Raw genomic sequence first — 25,544 nt, 5'->3', positions numbered from 1 at the left:
TCACTCCCAGTCTGCTCTGAAATGGTGGGAGGGAGCTGTTTTCCTTGAAAGTCATGGTTAAGATTATTTTAAAAAACCCTGTCTAACCTCTGTTTCTTGGCAGAAACCAGTCTTGTTTCCTATTATAATATTATAATCTCTCTTGAGTCTAAAGTGAAAAAAGTGTTTGGCTTGAACTCTTGTTCCAGAATTAGATACTTACTTCGTTAAATGACTATTCCAGAATTCATGCGAGTACAGCGAGGATGAAGAGCAGGTGGACATTGAAACAGTGGAAGAACTCTCAGAGAAGATTAATATTGCCCGTCTGAAGGCCACTGCTGCTAATATTCGACCTTCCAAGCAGAAGTATGCTTTTTTCTCTACTAATGGAAAGCATTAATGCAGTTTTTTCCCATAGCGAGGTGCTTGAAAATGAACTAGTTGACCAAATAGTTATATTTCTCCCCTTTTTATGTGCTATGTTAGCAGTATCTCATCCTCTTTTGATGAAAGATTTTGACAAAATCTGTAAAGGATCTTGGTGATCACTTGGCATATCTGAAAATATACTTACCTCCCTGTCCTCTGAGAAATATTTCAGTAAAAACAGGGAAGTCAAGATATTATTTATTACTAGATGTGAATATATTAAGCAAAAAAGATTCTCAGAAAATATTGGGGAACTGTGTGGGTGTTTTTATTTTAATATCTAGGATTGAGACTATAATAACACAGTAACTTGGGTGTATATTCAATTGCTCTTGAATTTGTTTTTTTATTTAGTACAAACATTGGTTTTGGCTCTGGAGTTCACATTTAACATATTTGAGGATGTTGCTGACAGACACTTATTTCTCAGTCTTTTTCATGTGGAGAAATAGAAGCTTGTCTGTTTGCATTGTATGGTTGGTTATTTTACACTTATTAGAAAGTTGGCTTTTTGTAAGTATGACAGTATCTAAAATGTAGCCTATTTTCTTGGAAAAGATCTTAGCAGCAGTAAGCATTTGTCTCACATATTTTCAGGGAATAAACACAGGTAATTCTGAGGCTGTTGGGAGGGTAGTTAATGACAAAAGAGCGTATGAGATGATTAGCATTGGGAAAAACTTTTTGGCTGTCTTCCAGATACCATATTCGCAGCTCCTCAGATGAGAAAACAACAGAAAAGTCTACTAAGGTATACAATTACTCCTTTTTTTCCCCCTTCTAATATCACATCTCCCATTTTAAACATAGACTTCTATAACCAGAGAAACATAAATGTGTGATATTTAAACTTACGATTAACAAGGCTAGAAGCCAGGTAGGGGTTGCTCATACAATTAAAATCCCATTCAAGTGAAAAGCCTGACCTTAACTTTTGAGGGCTTTGGATCTAAGTTTAACTATATAGTAGGAAATTACTGCTGTTATATCTTTTTAACTCTTAAAATGTCACAGATTTTTCTCTTCATAGCATATATAATTTGCTGTGTGTGTAATGTAATAAATTTTGGAATTAGGTTTTCCTTCGTTTGGTAAAAGGGATTTATTGTTTATCGACAAGACTACTGAAATGGCAAAGGGAATCTGGATTCCTGAAAATGATATCTTAAATAGCTATACCGTGTTAAGGTAGAGGACTCTTAACTGGGCTTTAAATCAAAAGTCTTTTAAATCTGTGAGACTCTTCATTGACTTTGGGCTTTGGAACAGACTCAAAATGACTTCCATAATTAGCTTGAAGAGGTCTGTCAGGAGATACAGTGCTGTATTGCAGAATGAAAAAGTTTGCATTCAAAAGCCTTCAAAGTAACGATAAAACCAACAAATTTACTAACATAAATATAGCTAGCTGTATATTTACTTCGTGGCAGCTAAATTAATCAGAGCCTGCTTTTAACATTTTTAATTAAATTATCTGTAACTTAAATTAATATGTTTTCTGAGCTCCCTTATTTTTATGGGAGCTGTCTGTTTGCCCCCCATTCCCTGCATACTCCTCCAGCTGTGTATAAATTAAATTGGTTTAACAGTTAGAAGGTCACTTGTCCAAAATTTGATTTGGTAGCTTCAGTATTCATTGTGGTTTTTTGTGTGGGGGAGTTTTAAAAAAAAAAAAAGTAAAAGGAGTAAGTTACAAGTGCATGCTGATATTTATGAAAACCATGGTATATTACCTTGTATTGCAGTGTCTCTACATTACAGAAGTTCTTTAATATACTGAGTGCCTGTAAATCAGGGGTGGGCAAAATGATGCCCACGGGCCGAATGTGGCCTACCAGGCCATTCTATCCAGCCTGTGGGGCCCCTAAAAAGTTTAGAAAATTAATATTTATCTGCCCCTCGCTGCCTGTCATGGAGCCCTCAATGACTTGCCAAAACTCTGTAAGTGGCCCTCCACCCAAAATAATTGCCCATCCCTGCTGTAAATAGTAATGGCTGCTCAGGTTCTTAACCTGGTCTCCATGAAGCATGTAGGTTGGTTACTTCAGCTGTATTACACAGTTACTACAGGATGACTACGGGATGTCATATTCTCAGGATGCATCAGCATTTGTGAAGAGCTGGTAGCTAAATGTTATGATTTTATTTAGCAGTGTTGTGACTTGCTGTATGTTGGGTTATCTAGGTATCCAAGTTGTAGCTGTATTGGTCTAGAGGAAAAGCAGTTGGGACTCATGATGGTCTAATAAAAAATATCACTTCTAACAAGATTTTTGCAAAAAAATTTCTTTAATTGTAAGCTTTCGGTCACAGACACTCTAGGAATGTGTCTGTAGCGACTGTAAGTTTGGTGTGTATTCATTTGCTCTTGAATTCCTGTTTTATTTGATCTCATCACATAGTTTCTCTTCCAACAGAAACCTCAATTTTGGAACAGAAAGCAAAAGAGTGAGGCAGAGGCTTTTGCTCATTACCGCCAGACGCACACAGCAAATGAACGTCGACGACGCAATGAAATGAGGGATCTCTTTGAGAAGCTGAAGGGAGCTTTGGGACTGCACAACATTCCAAAGGTCTCCAAGTGCTACATCCTCAAACAAGTAAGTATTTTACAGTGAAAACTCAAATGGAAAAAAAACCCTGTCGGTTGGGGTAGTAGTCATTGTCTTTTAGAAGCACTTTAAGGATATAAAAATCCTTTGGTAATAGTGAATGTATGTCCCCTCTAAATCAGTTCGCGTGATAAAAATATGAAGAATTTAGCTTCCTTCTCCTTCATTACTACCTTCATTAATTTAACACAATAAAGTTGGTAAAAGTTTCAACTTCTACAACGAGGACATTTTAATGTATACTAAAGAGAATTATCCCTGTTTGATGTGGAAGAGATTTCCCTTCATTAAATGTTATATTTCAGCATAGGATTTGATTAGAACAGCATACATGGCAGGAAACAAATGGACCATAAGGCTGTAAACAGATAATGCCAAATAAAGCGGAATAGCTATGTGGGGATGTCCTGGCACAGATATTCTACTTCAATGAGCAAAACAGATGTCCATTATCCTGCATGGCCAGGACCCTTCTGGGAGTGGCTGGGGCCTGATCCTGTGAGACGATGCTTAGGATGCACCTCTACAAATGGGAACCCTGGTTTTCCCCATTTGCAGAGATGTGTGTCAGGAGAATCTGACTCGGGGTGTGCTTCTGCAAATGGGCAAACTCCAGGTTTCCTGTTTGCAGAGGTGCACCTCAAATTGAGGCGCGACAGCATGTTATGTATACCTGGGGAATCTCAGGGCATATGTCTGCAAGCAGGGGACCCAGGGTTCCCAGTTTACACAGGGGCACCTGAAGTCAGGATGCAGCAGTACAATATGCCCTCAGACTCCCTTGCCAGGCGGTTCCCTGCCAGGCCATGCTTCCGCCAATAGAGGATCCTGGGCAGGCACCCTGAGGCTTTAGGGCCTGATCCTATACACCCCTGAAATTCCCTTTCCATGTGTGCAAATAGTATTCCCATTCCCAGGACATGCAGGACTGGGCGTGTGCCCAGGGCAGCTGGAGAGTGTGGGCAGTCCTGGGCTGCCTGCATTCTCTTGGTGTAAAGTAGAGGTCCACTGCAAAATAATGACACAAGCTTATACGGCATACGTTGCACCCGCAATTTCTTTTCAGCATTGTAGCTCAACAAGGGGTATGGACATCTACTTGCTTGTGCTATGTGCCACCATAATTTTTATGGTAGCGCACAAACATAACGGTTTCCAGCCTAATTGCCATGGATAGATAATTATGCATATCCCTACGTTAGAATCATAGGACTTTGCTGTTTTCTTTACAGAAGTGCACAGACTTGAAGTAAAAGCATTGCTTGCGTTCAACTGTGTCCTAGTTTCTCAAAATAATATCGGTAAAAATGTGTGCAGGGAGATGTTTTTTTTGTTTTTAATGCAGTTGTTTAGAGTGGTGATTCTTAACCAGGGGGCCATGGCTCCCCGGGGTTTCTTGAGATTTTTTTCAAGGGTGCCGCAGGTACCACACAATGCTAACTCTGTTAGGTGTGCAAACATGATTCGCAAAATAAACCCGAAGACTTCAAATAGGAATCCATAGTGTTAAAAACATTCAGACCTATTGTGGCGTTTCCTGGGTTGTTTGCAACAGAGAAACTGCTCTATTTTTCTGTTGTCAAAAAACAAGTAAAAGAGCTGGTATTTGCTGAGGGGTGCCTCGAGTCTAACGAGGGTGCTTTCAGTCTACTAGGAGATGCCCCAAGTCTTAAAAGGGTTGAGAATCACTGGTTTGGAGGACAGGAGAACTGCCCTTTTTTGCATTATGCATAAGGTTAGTCTCTAAATTGGTGCTTTGGTATTCTTCTAGGCCTATGAAGAAATTCAAGGGTTGACTGATCAGGCAGATAAACTGATTGGACAAAAGAACTTACTGACTCGCAAACAGGATGCGTTGATCCGCAAAGTATCCACTCTTTCAGGTAAGATCATTTTAGGGACAAAGCGGCTGAAATACTAAAAGAAAGGACCTCAGTAGACATTCAACTGAGTGGGAGACCGGTCATCTTAGATTTAGAGTTTAGAAGGCAGAGATAGGATTGAAAAGTATTTGGGAAAACAGATTCAGTGTTTGCATAATAAAAAGGGTGAGGAGATGCTTCAAACTGAAGTCTATGAATTCTGTAGTGGAGTGGACTGACGACAGAACTCGGGCCTGTTGGTCATCGGGTTATAGGAATAGAGTCATCCTTCTGAAGTCTTCCCCATTTGTTTTGCCTACACAGGCAGAGGAGAGGGTGGCCATGTCTCCCTGCTAGAGAGCTCTAGGACTGTAGTGTCTGATGTACTGAGAACATCTAGAAGGAAGAATATTTTGTTTCTTGAATATTTTGTTTCTTCTAGGCATAGAGACATCTTCAGATAGCCTTCAAAAACTGTGATTATCTTTAGACACAAGTCTGATGTTGTTGCCTTCCATTGCATGCTTTCAACTCCCTGAGGAACTTTTATATTCTTAACCCCATAACTTTGAGAGTAGCTGCATCAGCCAGATAATTAATTTAGCTCTGTCCAGTGAACACAAGTTTATTTTATATTCCATGCTGAATAACTTGTTCTTAGGATGATCCTAGTATTCATGTAGGTACACAAAGTCAGTTCTATGTTCTGTTAAGTCTGGGTAACAAGACTATCATATTTTACCTGAGCCTAAGACAACCCCCCAACAATTAGAAAATGGAAAATTTATAAATGTACTATAGTTTTCCACGTATGCAGCCATTATAATTATTGGAGGATTGTCTCAAATTCATCCCTACCACCACTGCAGCAGGGAAAACAGTGGTAGGGGCTGCCTCTGTGCCCTTCTCCCCACCTGCCTTAATTTCGCTTTGGCTCTTGCACTGGCAGGTACCATCTGCACTGCAGCCTGGAGCATGGCCATAGCCCAGCCCAGTAGCAGCAGTGCCAGCTATGAAGCTGATGAGAGAAGCAGGGGGTGCAGAGGCAGAGGGCAGTCACAGCTGCAGCTTACCTCTCCTCCTACCACCTCATGCTCGATTCCAAGATGAGGGGTTCCCCCCCCATGTTAAATGCAGGGGGGAAACCTCATTGTGGGATCAAGGTAAATATGGTACTTTCCATTCTTCTAGAAATGCATTAAAACTGGTAATCCTCCCCAGAACTTCATTTGGAAGGCTGCTGTTGACTGAGACTTACTCAATCAAGAAAGAGCCTGAATGCAATTTTTTTAGTTTTGGTTATATTTTACATGAGAGAGAAGGATTTTTGTGGGTAATATAATTTATTGGACCAGCTGCGTTTTTGGGATAGATTTAGACAAGCTTTTGAATGCAGTTGATTTTTCTTAGGTCTAATTAAATTATTCCTCTTTATAGTTACCTATTGGTCTCATAGTTTAGTCTGTGGCTCTGTGCTGCATGAAAAAATTACTAGTTTATTCCAAAATTGCCTTTGTTCAAATAAGGTTCGTTTATAAGACACCTTGTGTAAAATAAGGCATTCTCAATCGCAGGTAAATGATGTTCTCTGGCCCAACAGTCAGCAGATAAGTTGCTGGGTCCTACCTAGTTGATTTCCATTTCCATTCTTGGTTTTGAGAGCAAACAGTATTTGAAGCCTGTTTGGTGCTGTCTCCATTAACTTTTCTGTAGGTAAAACAGAGGAAGTGGTCCTGAAGAAGCTAGAATACATTTATGCCAAACAAAAAGCAGTAGAAGCGCAAAAGAAGAAACAAGTAGAACCAAAGGAGTCTTCTGTCACCACCATGCCCAATAGACAGCAAGAAGGATCCATTGCTTCCTCCAGAGAGCTGGGACAAATGATTGTAACAAATCGGCGAGGGAAGCCGCTGATACTTGCTAGGAAGGGAAACCAGGCTACAGGTAGGCTGGGAAATATGCATGTATGATCTGCTTGCAAAAAAAACAAAAAAGGAAAGAAAAAAGTTTACTGGATAATACTGAGTCGGGTGAAGGGGGGTGCATCTTGCTGATGTAGCTTTCTCCATGCTATAAATTCATGAATATCCCACGGAATAAAGTTGAAACTGTTAGAACAAGAAGGTATGAATATGCTGTACCTTCATAAGTAAAATCTATCACATTTGGACAACTTACATAAATGACAATGACTTCTTATTGAAGTGGCTATATGGGGTATGAGGCCTCAACACAGGAAAATTAAGGTGATTTTTTTGGCTCTTCTTTGAGTGTGTGATTGTCCAGGTGACTTGCACATCTCCTGGTTATGTACTCCTTGCATGCAAGATTAGGTTCTTTTGAAAAGCTGTTTGTCATGTTTGTGCTTGTTCCTGTAATCCCTTTAGTGCCCCAGAGCCAGGGATGTAGAGGACAGGATGTCCACAGCTGCCTGTCAGTTCCTTCCTATTGTAGCAAGGTGCAACCCCTTTAGTTTCTGCTTTCTGTGAATTGTACACTTACCTTAATCTAATTTTCAGGTAGGTGCAGCTACAGTTCTTAAAATAGTTAGATTGCAACTGCCGCAATCTGCCATCCTTTCCCCATAAATTCCTGGATTCAGTTTTGAAGGAACAGAAGGAGTTGCAGGTGCCATGCTCCTTCACGCACTTGGATGCAAGGCACAGGCATGGCCTTAACAGACACTGCTTTTCAAATGAATCAGGTCACCAATGGGGCGCAGGCACACCAAAATGGAATATATGGGTTTATCTACCACTTGATGCTACTTTGTCCTGCCCCTTAGCTCAGACTAGCCCTCATCTGTGCTAAGGATGCACCCTGGCAGCAGCCCAGCCGGCCCCCAGAAGGTCCCATGTGGCTGAGCTTTCCTGTTAGGCTCCCTCAGTGTGTGTTCAGCACTTTCCTGGGTATTCTCAGCCACAAAAAAACAAGAAGTTTACCCACAGTAATCCTATAACTTGTGCCTGACATCTGTCCCTTTACATCCCACAGTACAGAAATAGAAGCAGACAACAAGCAGATTCCTAGAAAGACACCCTACTAGGAATCAGTTCTCTTCCTGCTTATGCTTTGGGTGCAGCATTTGCTAATACAGAAGGTGGAGTGGCTTGTGAGTCAGGTTAATAGAGGCAACCTTTACTGTCAGCCTTAAATACTGGTATGGTATAGGCCTGCCCTACTTGGCCACCAAATCTCAAAGGAAGTACAGGTACTCTAGAATTTAATCATTGTTGTCAGTTATTAACACATTTGATCCAAGAACATTCGTCCTGAATTGAGAATGTGGATTGTGTCCACCTGTACTTGATAGTACCATCAATCCCAAAGAGATTAGCTTTCAGCTTGCATTAGTATACAGGTTGAAGGTCTTCAAGAATTCAGTGTCACAAATGACTTATTTTCATTATTTATATGCAGAGGAAACCACATCCCCTCCTCTGACATTAACTACTGCCAGCCTAGTGATGACTCCACAAGGGCAGGTACTCACATTGAAGAGCCCCCTAATGCCAGGACAGATGGCAGCTGTTCCTTCCACACTCTTGCAAGCTGAGCTAAAGCCTCAAACTGCCAGCAACACTGTGACAGCACAACCAGGTAAGGCCACCTGGGACCAGGCAGGCTGAAGATAAGAATTGGTGGTAAAGCTGTAGCTTTTGCTTATGTGAGGTTGAATGTGGTTTCCCGCCACATTCTCTTAAAAAACCTTGGTGACTGTGGCATTGATGCCTACACAGTCAGATGGGTGGAAAATTGGCTAGATGGTCGCACCCAGAGAGTGGTGGTAGACCTGGAGGGATGTGGGCAGTGGAGTCCCCCAGGGCTCGGTCCTGGGGTCTGTACTGTTCAACATTTTTATCAGCAATCTGGATGAGGGTGTGAAATGCATGCTGTCCAAATTCGCTGATGACACCAAGTTGTGGGGAGTGGTGGGCACATTGGAGGGGAGGGACCAATTCCAGCTAGATCTAGACAGGTTACAGAGGTGGGTGGATGAGAATAACATGGAATTCAATGCAGACAGGCGTCTAGGGAGAAGGAACCAGCAACACGCCTATAGACTGGGGAACACCCTTCTTGTCAACACGGTGGCAGAAAGGGATCTTGGAGTCATTGTTGACTCCAGGATGAACATGAGCCGCCAATGCGAAGAAGCAATCAGTAAGGCTAATCACACCTTGTTGTGCATCTACAGATGCATCACAAGCGGGTCCAGGGAAGTGATCCTTCCCCTCTATGCAGCACTGGTCAGGCCACAGTTGGAGTACTGCACCCAGTTCTGGGCGCTGCACTTCAAGAAGGATGTGGCTAGCATTGAGAGGGTCCAGAGGGCCACTCGCATGGTCAAGGGACAGCAGGGCAGGCCCTATGAAGAGGCTAAAGGGCCTGAACTTATTAAGCCTCCACAAGAGAAGGCTGAGAGGAGATCTGGTGGCCGTTTACAAACTCATCGGGGGGGACCAGTGGGAATTGGGGGAGGCTCTGTTCCCCCGGGCACCACCAGAGGTTACTAGGAATAATGGCCACAGATTGTTAGAGAGAAGTTTCAGGCTGGACATCAGGAGACATTACTTTACAGTTACAGGTGCCAGGCTCTGGAATGGGCTCCCAAGTGAGATGGCGCTCTCTCCTATCTTGGGGGTCTTCAAGAGGAGGCTGGACAGATTTTTGGCTGGGTTGATATGATCCAAGCACCTGTTCCTGCCCAGGGCAGGAGGTCGGACTTGATGATCTGTTTAGGTCCCTTCTGAACCTAAGTACTGTGATACTATGATCCGTACGTTTTAGCTTCTAAAATAACACTTGTCCTCAGCAGTAGGATCCTTACATTCATTTGCCTGTTTATAATTGCTGAGTGGGATTGGATCTGACTGCAGTATGTATAATCTGATACAAATGACAAAAACACCTGAGAACATAACCAAAATATTAAGCAATGAAATATAAACCATTTGTCATCAGGAAAGTAGAATCTGTTTGATTATTCCAAATAAGAGAGGCAAAAAAATCTGTGAAACTGAGTGTAAACAGGAGAATACAGGGATGATCCTATTAAGAAATAGGTTATCCTATTGTTAATATTTCTACTGTTTTCAAGTGATGCCTTAACTGAAGGGAAGGGTGGCCACAAGTATCATGGGCAGCCTTTGTGTGGCACATGACAGATCAGGGAGGAAGCAGGAGATAAAGCAGAGCAAAAGGTTGGGCAAGGAGCAAATCAGGCAGAGGAGGGAGGATCACTTGGTGGGGGGGATGTTTTGTGGCATGCCTGCCAAAAAAGATTGGCCCCCACTGCCTTAGGAGCTGTAATGTTTTACTTCCCATTCGTATGCCAGCATTAAAAAAGATTGTTTTTCTTCCTGGGTAAGGTATTACTTCTGTCATGATTCAGCTACCTGGCTCACCAGTTCCTGTTCAAGTGAAAGGAATCTTCACTAACTCCACCATTCCCATTGCTCTGTCAGCTGTTGCTGGAAACCCAGTACCACCAGCTGTAGTAACAGCTGTAGAGCCCAGTTCAGGTAAGCTTTATACTCAGGGATCCTCATTTTGGGCTTGTGAAATACTTCTGAGGCAGAACTTGATTCTGGTGTTCTTCAAGATGATAACTAACATGGAGTTTTACTTTCATAGTTCTTAGCTGTGAGGGGGACATACGAAAATAGGAACACATCCTATTGTTGATTAAGTCATGGTTCGAAGTTTAGTTTGATTTGGAACTACAGTGTCAGATTATTGCTGAAAGGCTTAACAGAAGATTTTTTGCATAGGATCTAGGTAGAAGGCAGTGGATGTTTATACTAGTAGTACTTCCTGCTGCCATCCAGAGCAGAGAACTTGAGAGCAAAAGATTGTAGAAGAGCCACAGAGCATAACCAGAAGCTATTGGACTTCCAGTAACTGAGGGCTTAACTGGTCTTACTGATGACAATATGAGAGAGAGTGCCAAGCTAACTTTGCAGGTCTGGCCACAGTTGGGAGTGGGGAGAGTAACTTTTTCACATAAACACATTTAATAGAGAAATAATTATGAAAGGTAGTTGCCAACATACTGGGATTCCATGTTGTTTATACTGACTTGGTTTTCAGCATAGAACTGAACTTCAGATTTGTAGAAAAAAGTAAAATAAGGTAAAAGTTCAAAACTGTGTTTGGTCAGATGCCTTAAACCTTGTAGGATGGCAGAGACTGTTCGGGGCATATGATATGGGAAAGGACAAATTATCTGGAGTCACTCTGATCCTGATGGGTTTTGCTTCTTTGATTTCATAGAGAGTGAAGATTTGTTCATGATGCCAAAAATTGTTAATGTGACATCATTGGCTGCTGAAGGAGGCATGAGTTTAAACCTCAATAGAAACAAGAGTTCTCAAATAACCCCTGGTGCAAGTGCCCAAACTTCTGAGCAGCCCTTGAAAACAGGACTCCGTGAAAGCAGGCAGAATGAAGGCATTCTTTCTGAAGAGAAAGCCAAGGCATCTTCTGGCAGTAGTGTTGGAGATGGGAAAAGTGCCAAAGGACCCACACCAGTTTTTCTTGAAAATAAAGACAACAGCATTTCGCAACTACGGAATGCATCTTCTGCAAAAGACTCTCAAGAGCCTTTTACCACAAAACTCTGCCTCGGAGAGTTCATTGGATGCCAAGGGAGAAGGAAGGATGCTGATCAGGGAGGAGAAAGGTTGAAGGCAAAGGATTCTCCATTCCGTAAACTGCAGATTAAGGAGTTCAAAGACTCCAGGATAGAAATGGAGTTGAGAAAAGTTGCCTCTGCAATAGAGGAAGCAGAACTGGACCCAAGTGAGATTCTGGGGGGCATTGAGGAGAGTGATGACACTGATGAAACTCTCACTTCGCTTCTCAATGAAATTGCCTTTCTCAATCAGCAACTTAATGATGACAATTCGAGCATGTCAGAATTGCCTAGCACCCTGACCTCAGACTTTTCTCCAGGAGACTTAGAAACTCGACGAGGAGCAGCCAGTGATCTAGTCGCTGCAGATAGCACATCCTTCCAGTTTGGCCACTTGGGTGGCAGTTTCAGACCTTCGGACCTTTCCGAAGTTCGAGAGGGTAGTGGCTCCATCAGTCCTCTGCTGCTTCACTTGGAAGATGATGACATAACTGATGGAGAGAAGAACTCTGGAGAACCTTCAAGTGAAGCAGACATTTTGAAAATAGTGATAGGCTCTGGAATGAAGGATGCACTTCCTAACCTCTCAGTGGCTGGTGGTAGAAGTGGTAAAACCTTAAAACCTATGGGAGAGCCTCCCAGTGTGACTCCTCCAGTCCTGCAGATGAAGACTAATTCAGAAGCTGGTACTGACACTTTGTGGAGGCCCATGCCAAAGCTGGCACCACTTGGATTAAAAGCAGCAAATCTTCCATTAGACTCAGAGGGACAGGGAACTAAAGTGATGCCTTTATTGGCTCCAGTGGTTGCAAAACTGACACCAGTTGGGTTAAAAACTTCTTTACCTACGGGTGTTCCAGAAGGACAAGATAACAAAACAATGCCCATTTTGGCACCTGTGGTTGCAAAAGTGAACAGTACTGGGACCTTGCCTCCAAATACTGCAAGCAAATGACTGCTTGGATTTTTCAGAGACAGAAAGGGAAATCTGGAGCAGTTAGGCCTTTAACAGAAATTTGGTGTCTGAGTTTTACCACTTCCCGTGTCACCACAACTTGTTCTTGTTGTTCTGCAGAGGAAGTATGGCATCAGCATTCTGTTCTGAAAGAGGGCAGGTCCCAGACTAAAACATCAGTGCTATGAAACTTTAATTGCATTAACATTTTTTACCTCAGTATTGTTTGGGGTATTAACCCTGCTCCCCCCCTTCCCCATGAAAAGAAGGAAGCTGATCTGTAACCATTGATGGATGTGTGGTATCCTTCCAGTGGTGTCTAGGAAAGCAGAGATTTGATGGGCACAGACAGTTGCGATGTTTGTTTGTTTCTGAACAGACTTGGCTGCTTCTAGATGAAGGGAATCAGGGGTGCTAGTTTTTATACCAGTCAAATTATCTATGCAGAAGTAGGGTCGTTCACCTGTTTAGTTTTTGAAGAGCCCACAGCGTGTGGTGAACCTGTGGAAAGGAGATGGAAATAACCTTGTTCACACAAGTTACCCTAAATGAAGGAAGGAAGAGCTGGTGTAGGTTACCCAGAAGGCTGAAGTGAGAATTTTCCCATTTGGTGAGAGAGTTAGTCCCCTGCCAACACTCTTCTCTAGAATATTTCAACAATAAATCTTAAAGCTTACATAAAGAAGAACATTTTCCTCAATTAAAAAATAAAATAAAACCACGATATTCTTCCTGGGGTAAGAATCCAGGATGAGAAGAAAAACTCTTCGGACAGGAGAAAGGGGCATAGGTTCTATTCAGACAGGAGAAATGCATTTGAGTACCCGAGCGCAAACATCTAAAAAGGTATTGCTTAAGTAACTTGTGTTAATTTCTCTCATTTCTCTTTTTGTTTCCCTCCCTTCCCCTTAGTTCTCACAGCTGTAGAGATTTCTGATACATTTACAAGAAATGTTACTTTTTAAAGAAAGTTACACTTTTTTAGGCCTATTATAATCCAAAAATGAAGCTAAGTGAGGTGTATATGTATGTGTGTTTATGTAAATATATTCTTCCAAACCTTCCATTTCTGTATGGATTCAGGAAAGGTACTCAGAGGTTTCTCACTGCATTTGCACAAGATGTGTATAGCAAACCCCCCCCCCCCCGGATATGTTCATTACCAGGGAAATAGGGCAGTATTTGAGTCACAAGATGTATTTTTTATTCTCTGCCACCATTTACTCAATAACCTGTAGATACTTTTCACTGTTAAGCTGTTGGATGTGAAGGGCCTGCAGATTGTAAAGATATTTATATTTTTGTACACAAATTTTGTTTTCATAGCTTCTTTGAAGAATTACATTTTCAGCCTAGGAGAGATGATTTGTTAATGAGTGTATAAATTAATTTTCCTATCTAGTTTGTAAATACTAGGAATTATGGTGCACTCAAGGGGCTTCTTAGATGCTCCTATGAGGTGAAAATCATTGCTGTGAACATGGAATAGAATCTGGGAAATAGTTGATGCATTTTGCCTTTCTTGCAGAATTGTATTTAGGAATGTAATTCCATATTCCCGGTATCTCAACAGCAGCAGTTGGGATTTCTCCCCCTCCCCTTCGTGATGCACTAATACAAAAGCTTTCCTCTCTCCCAGCACCAAGGTTGTGCCTGTGTGTGTGACACTTACCTGCCGGGGCTGTGAGATTCTTCCACTGTTAGGGAGTAGTGTCAAATGGTGTACATTTAGCAGAACTGTATGCCCTATTCAGTAAGCTAAATCCTCTGGATCTGTGTCTTGAATGGCTTTGTCAGGGGATATGGATACCTTGTGATTTATTTCCTTTCCTTTGTTACAATTTTCTGTTAGGCTGCAGAGCAGAGAGAGTTTGTAAACCATGTATACGTAAAGTTACTCCAAAGTCCGCCTAATAATGGAGGTTTCCTCACCTCACTATGTTAACTGGCATGTTGTAAAGCAGTTGGACAGTTGGATATCTGTTGCCTTCACTTATTTAACTGTTTAACTTCATTTTGTGTCATAAATGCTTAATCTCCTTCCTGCGTTAGAGGGTTTTGAGAAGATGACTTGGGTTGGCATGAGAGTCATGCAAAGCTGTACAGCTGTCACGCAATGCCTTAGAAAAGGGAAATAGTACCTAAATACATTTTATACGCAGTGCAGAGATATTAAGGGAAGAAAATTAACCCCATGACATAATCTGGAGTAATGATACTGACTTTAGTGGAGTTACTCCAGGCTTGAATTGATTTACCTGGGAACCTGGTTTGGGGCATCTTTTAACAGGCTGAAGTTACTTGTTGTTCTGCCTAAAGTTTGATTTGCCAGTAAATTCCACTCTTGCTTTGTGTGAAACAGCAGCTGACAGCATGCTGAAGAACCTATCAAACATGCAGTACCCTGTTTCCTTTCTGCTGCTCCTTCTCTCTGCACCCCACCCCTTCATGACTCACCATGGCTCATTTTAACTACGAAAGGGTGCATAAATCATTTTCTGTACATAAAAAAAAGCGTCTTTTGCATTTCGTAAGACAGGTATATTAAAGTCATACACTCATTTTAAAATTTCCCTCCCTGCCTTGAGGGACCTCTTGCTGATCATCAAGGTGGTGGAAAATGCCTGGATATATTTATGGTTTAGCAGCAGGCAGTCAGGAATTCCTGCTGTATCAAAGGCATACAGTTGAGATAAAAGGTGACATGCCTTATTCCACAAAGGTGTCACAGAATCAACTGGGAACAAACCCCGAATTGAACTGCGGAAAGAACCAGTTGGCACAGCTCCAAGAGAGGTGTTTGGCAGGTTCTGCCTAGCAACAAAGTCTGTTTGAAATGATCATCAGTCTTTTGCTTTTTGTAGTCCTCACCTCCCATCTCTGCAGCTTTGTTTAGTTATGAATTTGAATGCTGACACCACCCCTGCCACTGTTGGTTTGAAACAAATCTTTTGGAAATCATGTACACAATTTTAAGAGACAGTAAAGCAAGGATGTGTGACTTGTGTAGCAAGAGGGTTTGGAAGCGGAAGAACAATGGAAACCCCAGCAAGGAGCACAGTCTCACTAGACCAAGAGCCCTGGAGATTTGGTTTTGTTTTTTATACATCTGTAAATAGCCTGGAATGTTTTTAAGAATATAATGAAATGTCAGATTTAGCTTTTTTCCCCCTTTTTATATATTGAAATATCTTTCCCTCTTTTCTGCTTTTGAAAAATGGATATTTTTGTAGAAATCTAACAATACAGACTATTCAATGACTGTATGTGAGGGAGAAAGTGTAAAACTAAAATAAACCAATCAAATTCAACCAGAAACTGACTTTGGAAGCTCATTACTGGGCACAAAGGATGGAGGGAGGGTTTCATAGTTTCTAGGGTCGGAAGGGACCTGAGCAGATCATCTAGTCCGACCCCCTGCCATGGCAGGAAAGAGTACTGGGGTCAAACAACCCCAGCAAGATCTGCATCTAACCTCCTCTTAAACACCCCCAGGGTAGGAGCCTGCACCTCTCTTGGAAGTTGGTTCCAGACCCTAGCTGCCCTGACCGTGAGGTAGCGCCTCCTGATATCCAACCTAAACCTACCCTCTGCTAGCTTGTGACTGTGTTATTCCTGGCCACTCCTGGCAGTGCTCGGGGGAACGGTGACTCCCCCAATGCCTGCTGATCCCCCCTGACTAGTTTATAACAGGCCACAAGATCCCCCACCTCAGCCTTCTCTTTTGGAGGCTGAACAGGTTGTATAGTACAGAATTGTCTTAGTGGTGACGCATAGCACAACGAAGGATTTCAGTATCTGTCTATGCTTTGAATGAATAACATTTTATACTCTGTACTTATGTGTGTTGTACTGTTGCCAGTCATGGCCCGGAACCCAATTGATCTGGTCACTGCCTACAGCTAGAACACAAGCCAGTCCTTTTCCCAAAGAGCTTGCAACTCCTTCATTTGATATGGGTTTCCAAATAAAAATCTGGTTTTCGTGTATAATGGGGGGGAAGGGAGTGTCCGTTATTAAAGGGAGCCTTAATTATTGGATCAAGTTTGTTTTCAGGATTTGCTTCATCTACCATCAGGTCTTAACCCAGGAGAACAGTCATCTAAGCCAGGGGTCAGCAACATTTTTGGACAGAATGCCAAAAACACTTGCAAACTTGGGTTGTAAGATGTTGGTATGCTGGGGTGAACTGAGGAGCTGCAAGGGCCCTCGTCCCCATCCCTGCCATCCGTCCTGTGGTGTGCATGCCAAGCAAATTGCCTTTGTGTGCCGCACTTCGGCATCCGAGCTGGGGGTGTATCTACCCCGGATCTAAGTGTATGTGGTGAGGGAAGGGGATGTTTGGACCTGCTTGGAAAGCTTTATTTTGAAAACAGAAATGGTTTGAGGTTAGAGATAGACTTTTTAGGACTTTTTTTAATACCTTTTTGACTTTTTCTTGCTGACATGAACAGATAGCTTTCCATTTCAGTAGAAGCCAGTCACTAGAACTGTGCTCTGTCCATAGGATCCCCTCCCCCCCAGTGTTGTGCAGAATCTATGTTTATAAAAAGCAAAACAAAACAGGAAGGGTATAGCTTTTGTAGCAGTTATGGACTGCACCTTCAGCTTTCTAAGCCTGATAGAATAGTTGGGGTGGGGGGTGTTGGGTGAGTTTATATAGCCTGCAAATATATTTTATATGGTGTGTGTTATATATACACAGTGAAACCTAAGTTGGAATTGAAAGGGACTGGTTTAGACAGATTTCAGTCTTACAGGGGGAGCCTCCCTGCCCCTTTAAAAAGTTTTAATTCCCCCCACCTGTAAAATGTGATAAAACATAGGATATTAAAACATGGAGATGTATTTTTTCCTTATACTTTGTTAGCAATTCTTACTGTCATGTACTACTTTTTAACCCTAGCATTATTTTCTTTTTCCTATTGTCTCGTTTCCCCATCTGTTCCTTTGCAAAGGCCAGGACAAGTCTTCCTTCTCTTGCCAAGTGTGCTAGTGCCTTAAGGGGGGTGGGGGGGTTGGTTTGGTCAGTCATTGGCTCTGTGACTTGCCATACTTCTGGCAAAGCAGGGCATCTTGGGGCATGTTGTCTCATGCTTATCTAGAATTCAGACCCATGATAACTGAGCACAGGCAAATGCCACTTAACTTCGCTGTTGTGATGGGGCGTCCTTCAGTGCCTTCCAGGGTTCAAGTGAGGTATTGTTTTGGAGTGACAACACCCTGGAGGAGAAACTTCAGATTCTGCTTCTAGTATGATAGTTTATCCAGGACCAACAGATTGAAGACTCTGTAGGAGATTTTGGCAGACACCTCAGCTCTGCAGAATAAGGGTTATGTAATACAGACATGGATCTCAAGGTGACTGATGAAGAAGCCCACAGAAACAGCTGAGCAGTTCTTGATAGAGCCTTTCCAGAAGTTCAGGTAATTGCTGGTTGAGATATAAAGGTCTTTCTAGTCATCTTAAGAAGGTTTTAATACCTTCTAAAAAAAGAAAAAACATTCTGGACAAAAAATGAAAATCAAGTGCAACTAAACATAATGCAAATAAGTTTAGTAATAGTCTAGAATTCATTGTTTGATGCACAATTTAATTACACATTTGTCACTTTTTAAACACTACTGGAGCAGACATTGCTTAAAAGGTATTTGGGGAGCTACCATCCCAAAATATGGGGAGGTCAGTTTTCATTCTTCATATTATTTATTAGAACTGGTTGGGAAATCATTTTTATGGGGGGAGAAAAGGTCTTTGAAACATTTGATTTTGCTGAAAAGGGTTGGGGTTTTTTTAGGAGAAGGGTGGAGTTTCCCCTCAAAATAGCCAGTATTTTGTGAAGACTTCTGCAGTGTGGAGAGTGCTATTTTCAGTCAAGAAACTTGGATGGAAAATATTCCAGAAGCTGTGTTTTTGTTCAGTGGATTCATGCCTCTTGATTGCCTATTGCCAATTCAACAATGGTCCTGTATTGAACCCTCTATGCTGAGTGCTACCTGTGAGGCTTCCTTGTACAGTCTTCCCTTTAATTTGGGCGACAAATTGTGCGTGAAAATTCCATCTTCCTTCTCCCAACATCCTGACATAGATAGAGCAAAAGCAGGGTTTTTTTAAGAGAGACCCCTGGCAAAAAATGTTCTGTAAAAGCTTGCTGGTATTATCTACCACATGGCTACTGCTTGTTAATATGGAACTACTGCTTTAGAGGTCTCCTTTTTTAAAAATCCAGTTCTGTGCAGAAGGGGAGATCTTGAGAAAGCAGTTGATCAAAATGCAGATCTCAAGTGTTAGTTGCAAATGCTAGACTCAGTGCTATGGATTCTCTGGCACTTGCATGAAACACTACCTTCTCTGGTCTACAGTGTGATGGTAGTGTGGTTTATTCAAGCTGCACTGTCACTGGAGTCCCATTTCCTTTCTACCCCTGTAGTAGAGTGCTCTAAACAGCACTAACCGTGGCTCTTCATGGAAAAATCTGATTGGACAGGAGACATCTAATTATAGTTGAAAAAGCACTAGAAAACTGTTAGGCCTTCAAAACACAGTGTGAACACTGACTGTTCCTCAGTTCCATCTCTGCAAACCAGATAGTTGGATGGTTTGGTAGGCTTTTGCTAGGTCAGGATATTGGAGGAGTGAGATGAATATCATAACTCCACTTACATGCTTAGAACCCACATCTTGTTGGTATTTATGCTCCCTTAAGTCCACAGAGCAGACGAAGATGATCCAAGGCAGGGTCGCCAACTCTCTAAATTCTCGGACAGTCCATTAAAAAAAAGTCTGACCCCCCCCCAGCGGTAGGTATATTTTGCTCTTGAGTTGTGGCTCCTTTTCAGGCTGATCTAATTTATACATGGATTTTCTAGTGAGCCACTTTGATAGCATCTTATCCCTGACTTAGTATTATAGTGTAGAGATGATTTAAACTGTGATTAAAATTGGGGAGCAGGTGGGGGCAGAAAGGCTTAATTTTAAAAAATTCAGGGCACAGCTCAAGAAGAAATTTTCCTGTAACATTACTTCCCTCCTCCCTTCTCTTCCCCCTGCACCAACCCAGTTGTTCTGAACATCCTCTTTTTTATGAAATGTGATCACTTCCATGCTAAGGGAAATAGCTAACTGCTTCTGGGAAGGATGAGGGTGCTGAGGATGGAGTTCAGAAACTGATCCACACCGCAAAGCTGGAAGGCCCTTGTATTTGGGGATTGGCTCAGTTTTATCTCCTGCTGCAAGGTTGTGATACTTTGGCTGAATTAGAAGAGCTCAGTTCCCATTTAGGCACCAGAATTAAGGGACTAGAGCAGGGGTCGGCAACATTTTTGGGCAGAGTGCTAAAAACTCCTGCAACTTTGACTTGTAAGATGTTGGTGTGCCAGGGGCAGGCAGTGGGGGAGCCAGGAGTGGCCCAATTCTTGTTGGGGCAGCGCAGCTCCAACCCTTTTCCTGTCATCCACCCTGAGTCACAAGTGCCAAGCAAAATGCCACACGGCCCCTGTGCCAGGGGTTGCCTACCTCTGGATTAGAGCATCTAGAGAGCTTGCCCCTGTGGCTTCCATTAAAGAAGCTAGGATATGCTTAGTGCTAAGTAATTTTGAGCTTGGGGCCACCTCATGTAGGAATCTAATAACAGCCAAAGTTTCTAAAAGTCTGGCCATTAATGTCCTAGGTTTCCGTGCTTTTTTTTTGTGTGTGTGGAGGAGCCAGTATACCAGGCAGTTAACTTAGCACTGCAACCTAGTCTGCATTCAGTTCGTCTCAAAAAACTTTAAATGTATCCGCCCTCATGCTCTCTTGGGAGTAGTTATGCAGGGCATACTGAGCAAAGTAATGCCTTTGCTGCCATCTGGTACCTGGCAGAAGAGTCATGTAGATATGCCCACGCCTTCTGCCAAGTTCAGTGCTTTCTTCAGCAGTCTGGTGCCTTTCTAGGATGTTCTGTGGATGCAGCTGCTGTCTCAGGCCCTATGGAGCCCCAGGATTGTGTGGACAGGCACCCATTTTGGCAGCTGCTGTCTGTTGCCAGAATGTCTGCTGGTAAATGCAGGTAAGTGTCAACAAGGCCAAAGAATGCCAGACCTCTGTTTTTGTAGGGAAGCCCTTGGGGATAAACAATTTGCATGGAAACCTTGTGGACCTGGGAAGAAAGTGGTGCTATTGACTGGGGTAAAACCTGATTCCAAACAACAATCAGGAAGCTGAAGCCATATGAGCTGAGTTTCCATCATATTTTACCTTGACCAATGCACCATACCCTAGCAAGCTTTCTTTGATTGCTGCTTCCACTGTTGAATAAACTTTTGAGGTTGGATATGCACTCTTGCAAGTGAGGGATAAATTACAAATAGACTCATTCTTACTAAGGCTGGAGCTGTTCTAGTGTTTCTGCAAGGTGCAGAGAAATTAAAGTCGTTTTGGTTTTTTTACACAGAACAAAGGAAAGGGAGCGTAAAACTCCAGTTTCAATCAAGCATGTAGACATTGTCTATCTTGTGTGTTCACAGCGCCTCTTAAACAAATACAGGATGGCCTGGCCAAAGCGACAAAGCAGTAGAAGGGCTGATGTTTGTTTCTGTAGCTCTAAAAATCTACCACAAGGTGGAGGCCACCAGCAAGCACTGAGGCCAAGTGTGCCAGGGCTTCCGGTTTTAGATTAAAAACAATCATATTGGATTTTATAAAAGATGCACAGACGCACATATTCAATGCCTCAGTCCAGTGTCTTTGTTCCATCTCCCACCTTGCTCCTTGTGCATACACAAGTTCCCTGGACCGATCTGTAGTCAATTAATTGTTTCAACCTCCAGAAGTCGGGACAGGCTAGAGTGGTTGCTCCAGGGACATCTACATGGACAATATCTGTGGTAAAAAGTCCATATAGCTGACTGTGGGCACATCTACGTGTGACGCTAGGTCACTATAGTAAAATAGCTGCTAAAAATAATTGTGCACCGCATGTACGGCGCAGTACAGGCAGTTACCATCCTGTGCTTTAGTACTTCCAAAAAGAAGTCCTAAAGCATGGTGCAGTACCATCGTCACCATAGGGCAACATGTAGACATTTCCTGTCTACTCGATTGTATGCCACTTGCCATCCTTTCTGTCCAAGGGCCCCATTCATATGTGTTTGTACATTATGTAATACACTGATTCTCCCTGGGGTGTAGGGAGATGTTTTCAAGGGTGCTGTGGGGCACTGTACAATGTTAGGTGTGCAAACACAATTCACAAGTTAAACCTAAACCCAGGGATTTCAAATAGGAATCCACTGTGTTAAAAGGAACCTGACCCAGTGTGGGCTTTCTGGGTTCTTTGCAACAGAAATTGCTCTCCTATTTTTGCATGGTCAAAAAATAAGTGAAAAAGAGCAGTTGGTGCCTTCCAAGGTGGGGAGGGGGCTTGAGTCTAAAAAGGTTGAAAACCACTGATCTAGTGCAGTGTGCCCAAGCTTTTGGCCTTGTGGGCAATATGGGGACAGCCTGGATCAAGCCTTGCATATCTGCGTTGGGTCCAGGGGCCAGATCCCCCAACACACTGGGATTGGGTCCTGGGGTCTAGCACTGCCTCCTCCCAGCCCCACATGCTTGGATTGGGCCCTGGGGCTTGGCACTGCCTCTACATGGTGGGATTGGGTCCTGGGGTCCAGCAGGCCTCTCTCCCAGTCCTGTGTGCCAGGATTGATCCCTGGGGCCAGCTGCTCCCTCCCAGCTCTATGCACCAGAACTAGCACGCACAGCCCAGGACTTCTCGTGAGTCTGGAAATTTGGCAGGCCTAGTTGAGGCGCTTGGGCAAACTGCTTGAAGGTCCACCTCAATCTTGCATCCCACTGGGCTAGCAGGCCTCAGGAGCTCCAATTCCTGTAGGTAATTGCACTCAAGGGAATCGTGTCCAGCTGCCTTTGACTCTGGCTGAATGACTGACCAGACACCCATTTACAGCTGGATCAAGTGAGAATAGCCTGTGGCACAAGTCTAGAACAAGTCTCCAGAGTTAGGCACTTGCCAAACTGCTCTAAGACAGCACATCCTCTTCTGGGTGTTATTGGAATAAAAAGTATCGGTAGAGAAATATCTGTCAGATGCAAAGCGTTTTCTGTGAGGACCAACTACAAAGGAAGCCAGCTGCTGAAACCACCAATGGGAAGCAAATACCATCTTTAAATCATTTGAAAACAAATGGATACTAACTTGTCTAGAAAAAACTGCATAAAACTGGAAGTCCTACTGCAGTGAGTTCTGTATTAACGATAAGTTAGGCTTCATCTGCAGTTGGCTCCATATATGCTAAAAACGTAATGTGCTAGATGACCACGTGCCAGTAAAATTGAATCCTTTTCTCTGTTTGCTGTAGATTTTAAGGCCGATGAAGTCCACCATGACCCTCTAGTCTGACCTCTTGCATAACATAGGACAAGGAATTTTACCCAGTAATGTCTGTGCCACGCTAATGCCTTAATGGTTGATTTAGCCCATTATTTTGGAAGGACATCCAGTCTTCAGTTAAGCTTATTCAAAAACACTTGTTTCAAGTGTGGTGTGCTCATCCATGTGGCCAGGAGATAGTGGGGCTAGGATTGCATCCATGCCCTGAGTCGGTAAGAGTTTTGTGCTTGACTTTAGTGGAATCAGAATTTTCCTCATTTTTTGTACCTGATTTAAACCACCCCAACAAACCCACATAAATAACTTGGCCTAAAGCTAAAATACTTCTAAATTGATTCTGTATAGCTCACTTGGTTGGAAGTGTGGCCGTGAAAAGGATCCTGTCCTTTAATTGTAACTATAGTGCTTAATAGTTTACACCTACCAAGTCCTTTAGGGACGTCACAGGGCTTTAAAAAGATTAGGTTTTACACAACCCATGTAAGGTAGAGATAATGATGCCTAATGTACAGGTGAGGAAGGAGGCATGAAAAGACGATGCTACTTACTCAAGGTTATGAAGCGAGTCATAGGCAGTGGTGTACCTGGGGCAAAGCCTGCAGCGGCAACTTGCCTTTGGGCCATGCACACAATCCCTCCCCCCCCACGCTTGCCCAGGAGTGCATGCAGTGGCATGAGCTGCCCACCCCCCATCCCCGTGCCCCCCAAACGAGCTGCTCGTGGCTCCGTCCCGTGTTCTGCCCTGGCTGAGTAGCGTCTGTTGGCATCCCCTTGCTTTGGCGCCCGGGATGGTCGGCCTGCTTGCCCCCCACTTACTACGGCACTGCCAGGAAAAGACGTCTGCTCTTTGACTGTGGTCTAACCACTGTATATACTCTTTCTTCATAGCCACATGTTACTGAGCTGGGTCTGAGGTGTTTCACTAGGGTGGTTTGCTAGTGAAATGAAAGATGTTTTCTGTCAATGACATACTTTTCTGAAACTGGGCAGTAGCAGCTGCAGTTAATGTTTCTGTTCCAACAGTAAGGTGAAAGAACTGCTTGCTGAATAGGAATCTCCATGTTTGAGTCCTCCAGAAGAGGGATATTGGTATGGAGTCCAAGTACGGAAACTGAAAGAGAGTTCTCCTGTCCTTCCCTCTAAGGGAACTATCCTCTTGAAGGAACTCATAGCAGCCCTAATATATGTTGAGAGCCATAATCATAACAGCCTCTTTCAATCCCCTGTTGTATGGAGGCCTCCTCTGGATCCTGGATAATCCCAGTCTTACTCCAAATGACACAGTAGATGCAGTAAGCACTCCTTATTTGTACAGCTTGTTGCTAATGGTTCTCGTTGTGTCTGGGTAGTATTTGTGGAAGTGTGTGCTATGTGCCAGTTCATATGCTGTGTGTTCTGACAGCCAGACAGCCTTGCTCAGAAGCGGTGGAAGATGCATCAGAAAAGACGCAAAAAGATTGCCAGCAGCTGTCCCTCAGCCTCCAATTTGTCTGTAAGGACAATTAACTCTTGACATGCAAATCTGGTTCGGGGAGGGAGCAAGAGTTCCTCAGCTTGGAAACATGACCAAAAAGGTCAGACTATTCAGGGGCAAATGCTCTTTGAGAGGGGGACCAGGCAGCTCTCTCTCCATGCCGGAAGAGCAGGGAACAGTGACTCTTCCTAAGTCTGAAATGCTGACCAGAGCTCAAATTGGGGAGTTGGGGGAAAGGGGAGTGTTTCAGAGCTGTATCCCACTGTAGTGCTCTCAAGAGTCTAGCAGCTGTGGTAAGGAAATTCTTTTCTAAGTCTGCATACCTTGCTTGCCTGTCACGTTTCCCCCGAAGGATGAATCAAGGAGCTCAGAGCACCCACGGTAAGGTGAAACTTTGAGGGAGCTGAAGTGCTGATTCCTGGGTTTAAGGAGTCTGGGCAGCATATCCCACATCCCAAAGCAAGGTGGTGGATACTACCTCTGTACTGGGGCTTGCTTCAGAAACCTTCAGAAAAGCTTATGATGGGGTCCCATATGACCTTCTCATAAACAAATTGGAGAAATGTGAATTAGATAAAACTATAAGGTGGCTAGACAGCTGGTTCAATAGCTGCAAGGAAAGGGTAAGTGTAAATGGATCCATGCTGGAATGGCAGGAGGATTCAAATGGAGTCCCACAGGGGTCTGTCCTGGCCCCGGTGCTGTTTGTATTTATTGAGTTTGGAAGCTGGGATAGAGAGCTTTCTGAACAAATCTGCAGGTGGCCTGAAGCTGGGAAGGACTGTGAACACATTGGAGGACAGGAGCACAATTCTGAAGGATCTTGCTAGGTTGGAAAGCTGGGCCAGAGCCAACAGGATGACGTTCAGTTTTGACCAATGCAAAGTATTTCACTTCAGGAAGAATAATCAAAAACACAAATATAAGATGGATGACAACTGGTTGGATGGCAACACTACAGAGAAGTAGTGTCTTGATGGATAATAGACTCAACATGAGTCTGCAGTGTGACACAGCTGCACAAAAGGCAAATGTGTTTTTGGGCTGCATCAATAGGAGTATTCGGGGGCAAATGCAGGTACAGGACGTGGGGGGTGATAGTGCTCCTTTACTCGGCACTGAGAGGCTGAATAACTGCACATACTGTGTGCAGGTCTGGATTCCACATTTTAAAAATGATAAGGGGAAGTTAAAGAGGGTCCAGAGGC

The 25,544-nt window shown here is 43.2% G+C and overlaps 1 protein-coding gene across 8 annotated transcripts in view; it reads left to right on the top strand.

The window, feature by feature from the left end:
• MGA (MGA, MAX dimerization protein) overlaps positions 1-15,795 on the top strand; it is an 83,165-nt gene extending 67,370 nt beyond the window's left edge. For all 8 annotated transcript variants that reach the window (XM_019551384.1, XM_019551385.1, XM_019551382.1 and 5 more), the window contains 8 exons: positions 224-348; positions 1,111-1,162; positions 2,829-3,011; positions 4,795-4,906; positions 6,599-6,829; positions 8,306-8,485; positions 10,258-10,410; positions 11,162-15,795. In XM_019551384.1, coding sequence (XP_019406929.1) covers positions 224-348; positions 1,111-1,162; positions 2,829-3,011; positions 4,795-4,906; positions 6,599-6,829; positions 8,306-8,485; positions 10,258-10,410; positions 11,162-12,477 — 2,352 coding nt within the window. In that variant the 3' untranslated portion in view covers positions 12,478-15,795. The remainder of the gene's footprint in view (positions 1-223; positions 349-1,110; positions 1,163-2,828; positions 3,012-4,794; positions 4,907-6,598; positions 6,830-8,305; positions 8,486-10,257; positions 10,411-11,161) is intronic.
• Positions 15,796-25,544: the final 9,749 nt, after the last annotated feature.

Source organism: Crocodylus porosus, unplaced genomic scaffold (genome assembly GCF_001723895.1).
Source record: "Crocodylus porosus isolate Cpor-Errol unplaced genomic scaffold, CroPor_comp1, whole genome shotgun sequence".
In the NCBI taxonomy this organism is placed as follows: domain Eukaryota; kingdom Metazoa; phylum Chordata; order Crocodylia; family Crocodylidae; genus Crocodylus; species Crocodylus porosus.
The sequence above is the reverse complement of the archived record's forward strand: the minus strand, read 5'-3'. Positions and strand labels throughout refer to the sequence as shown.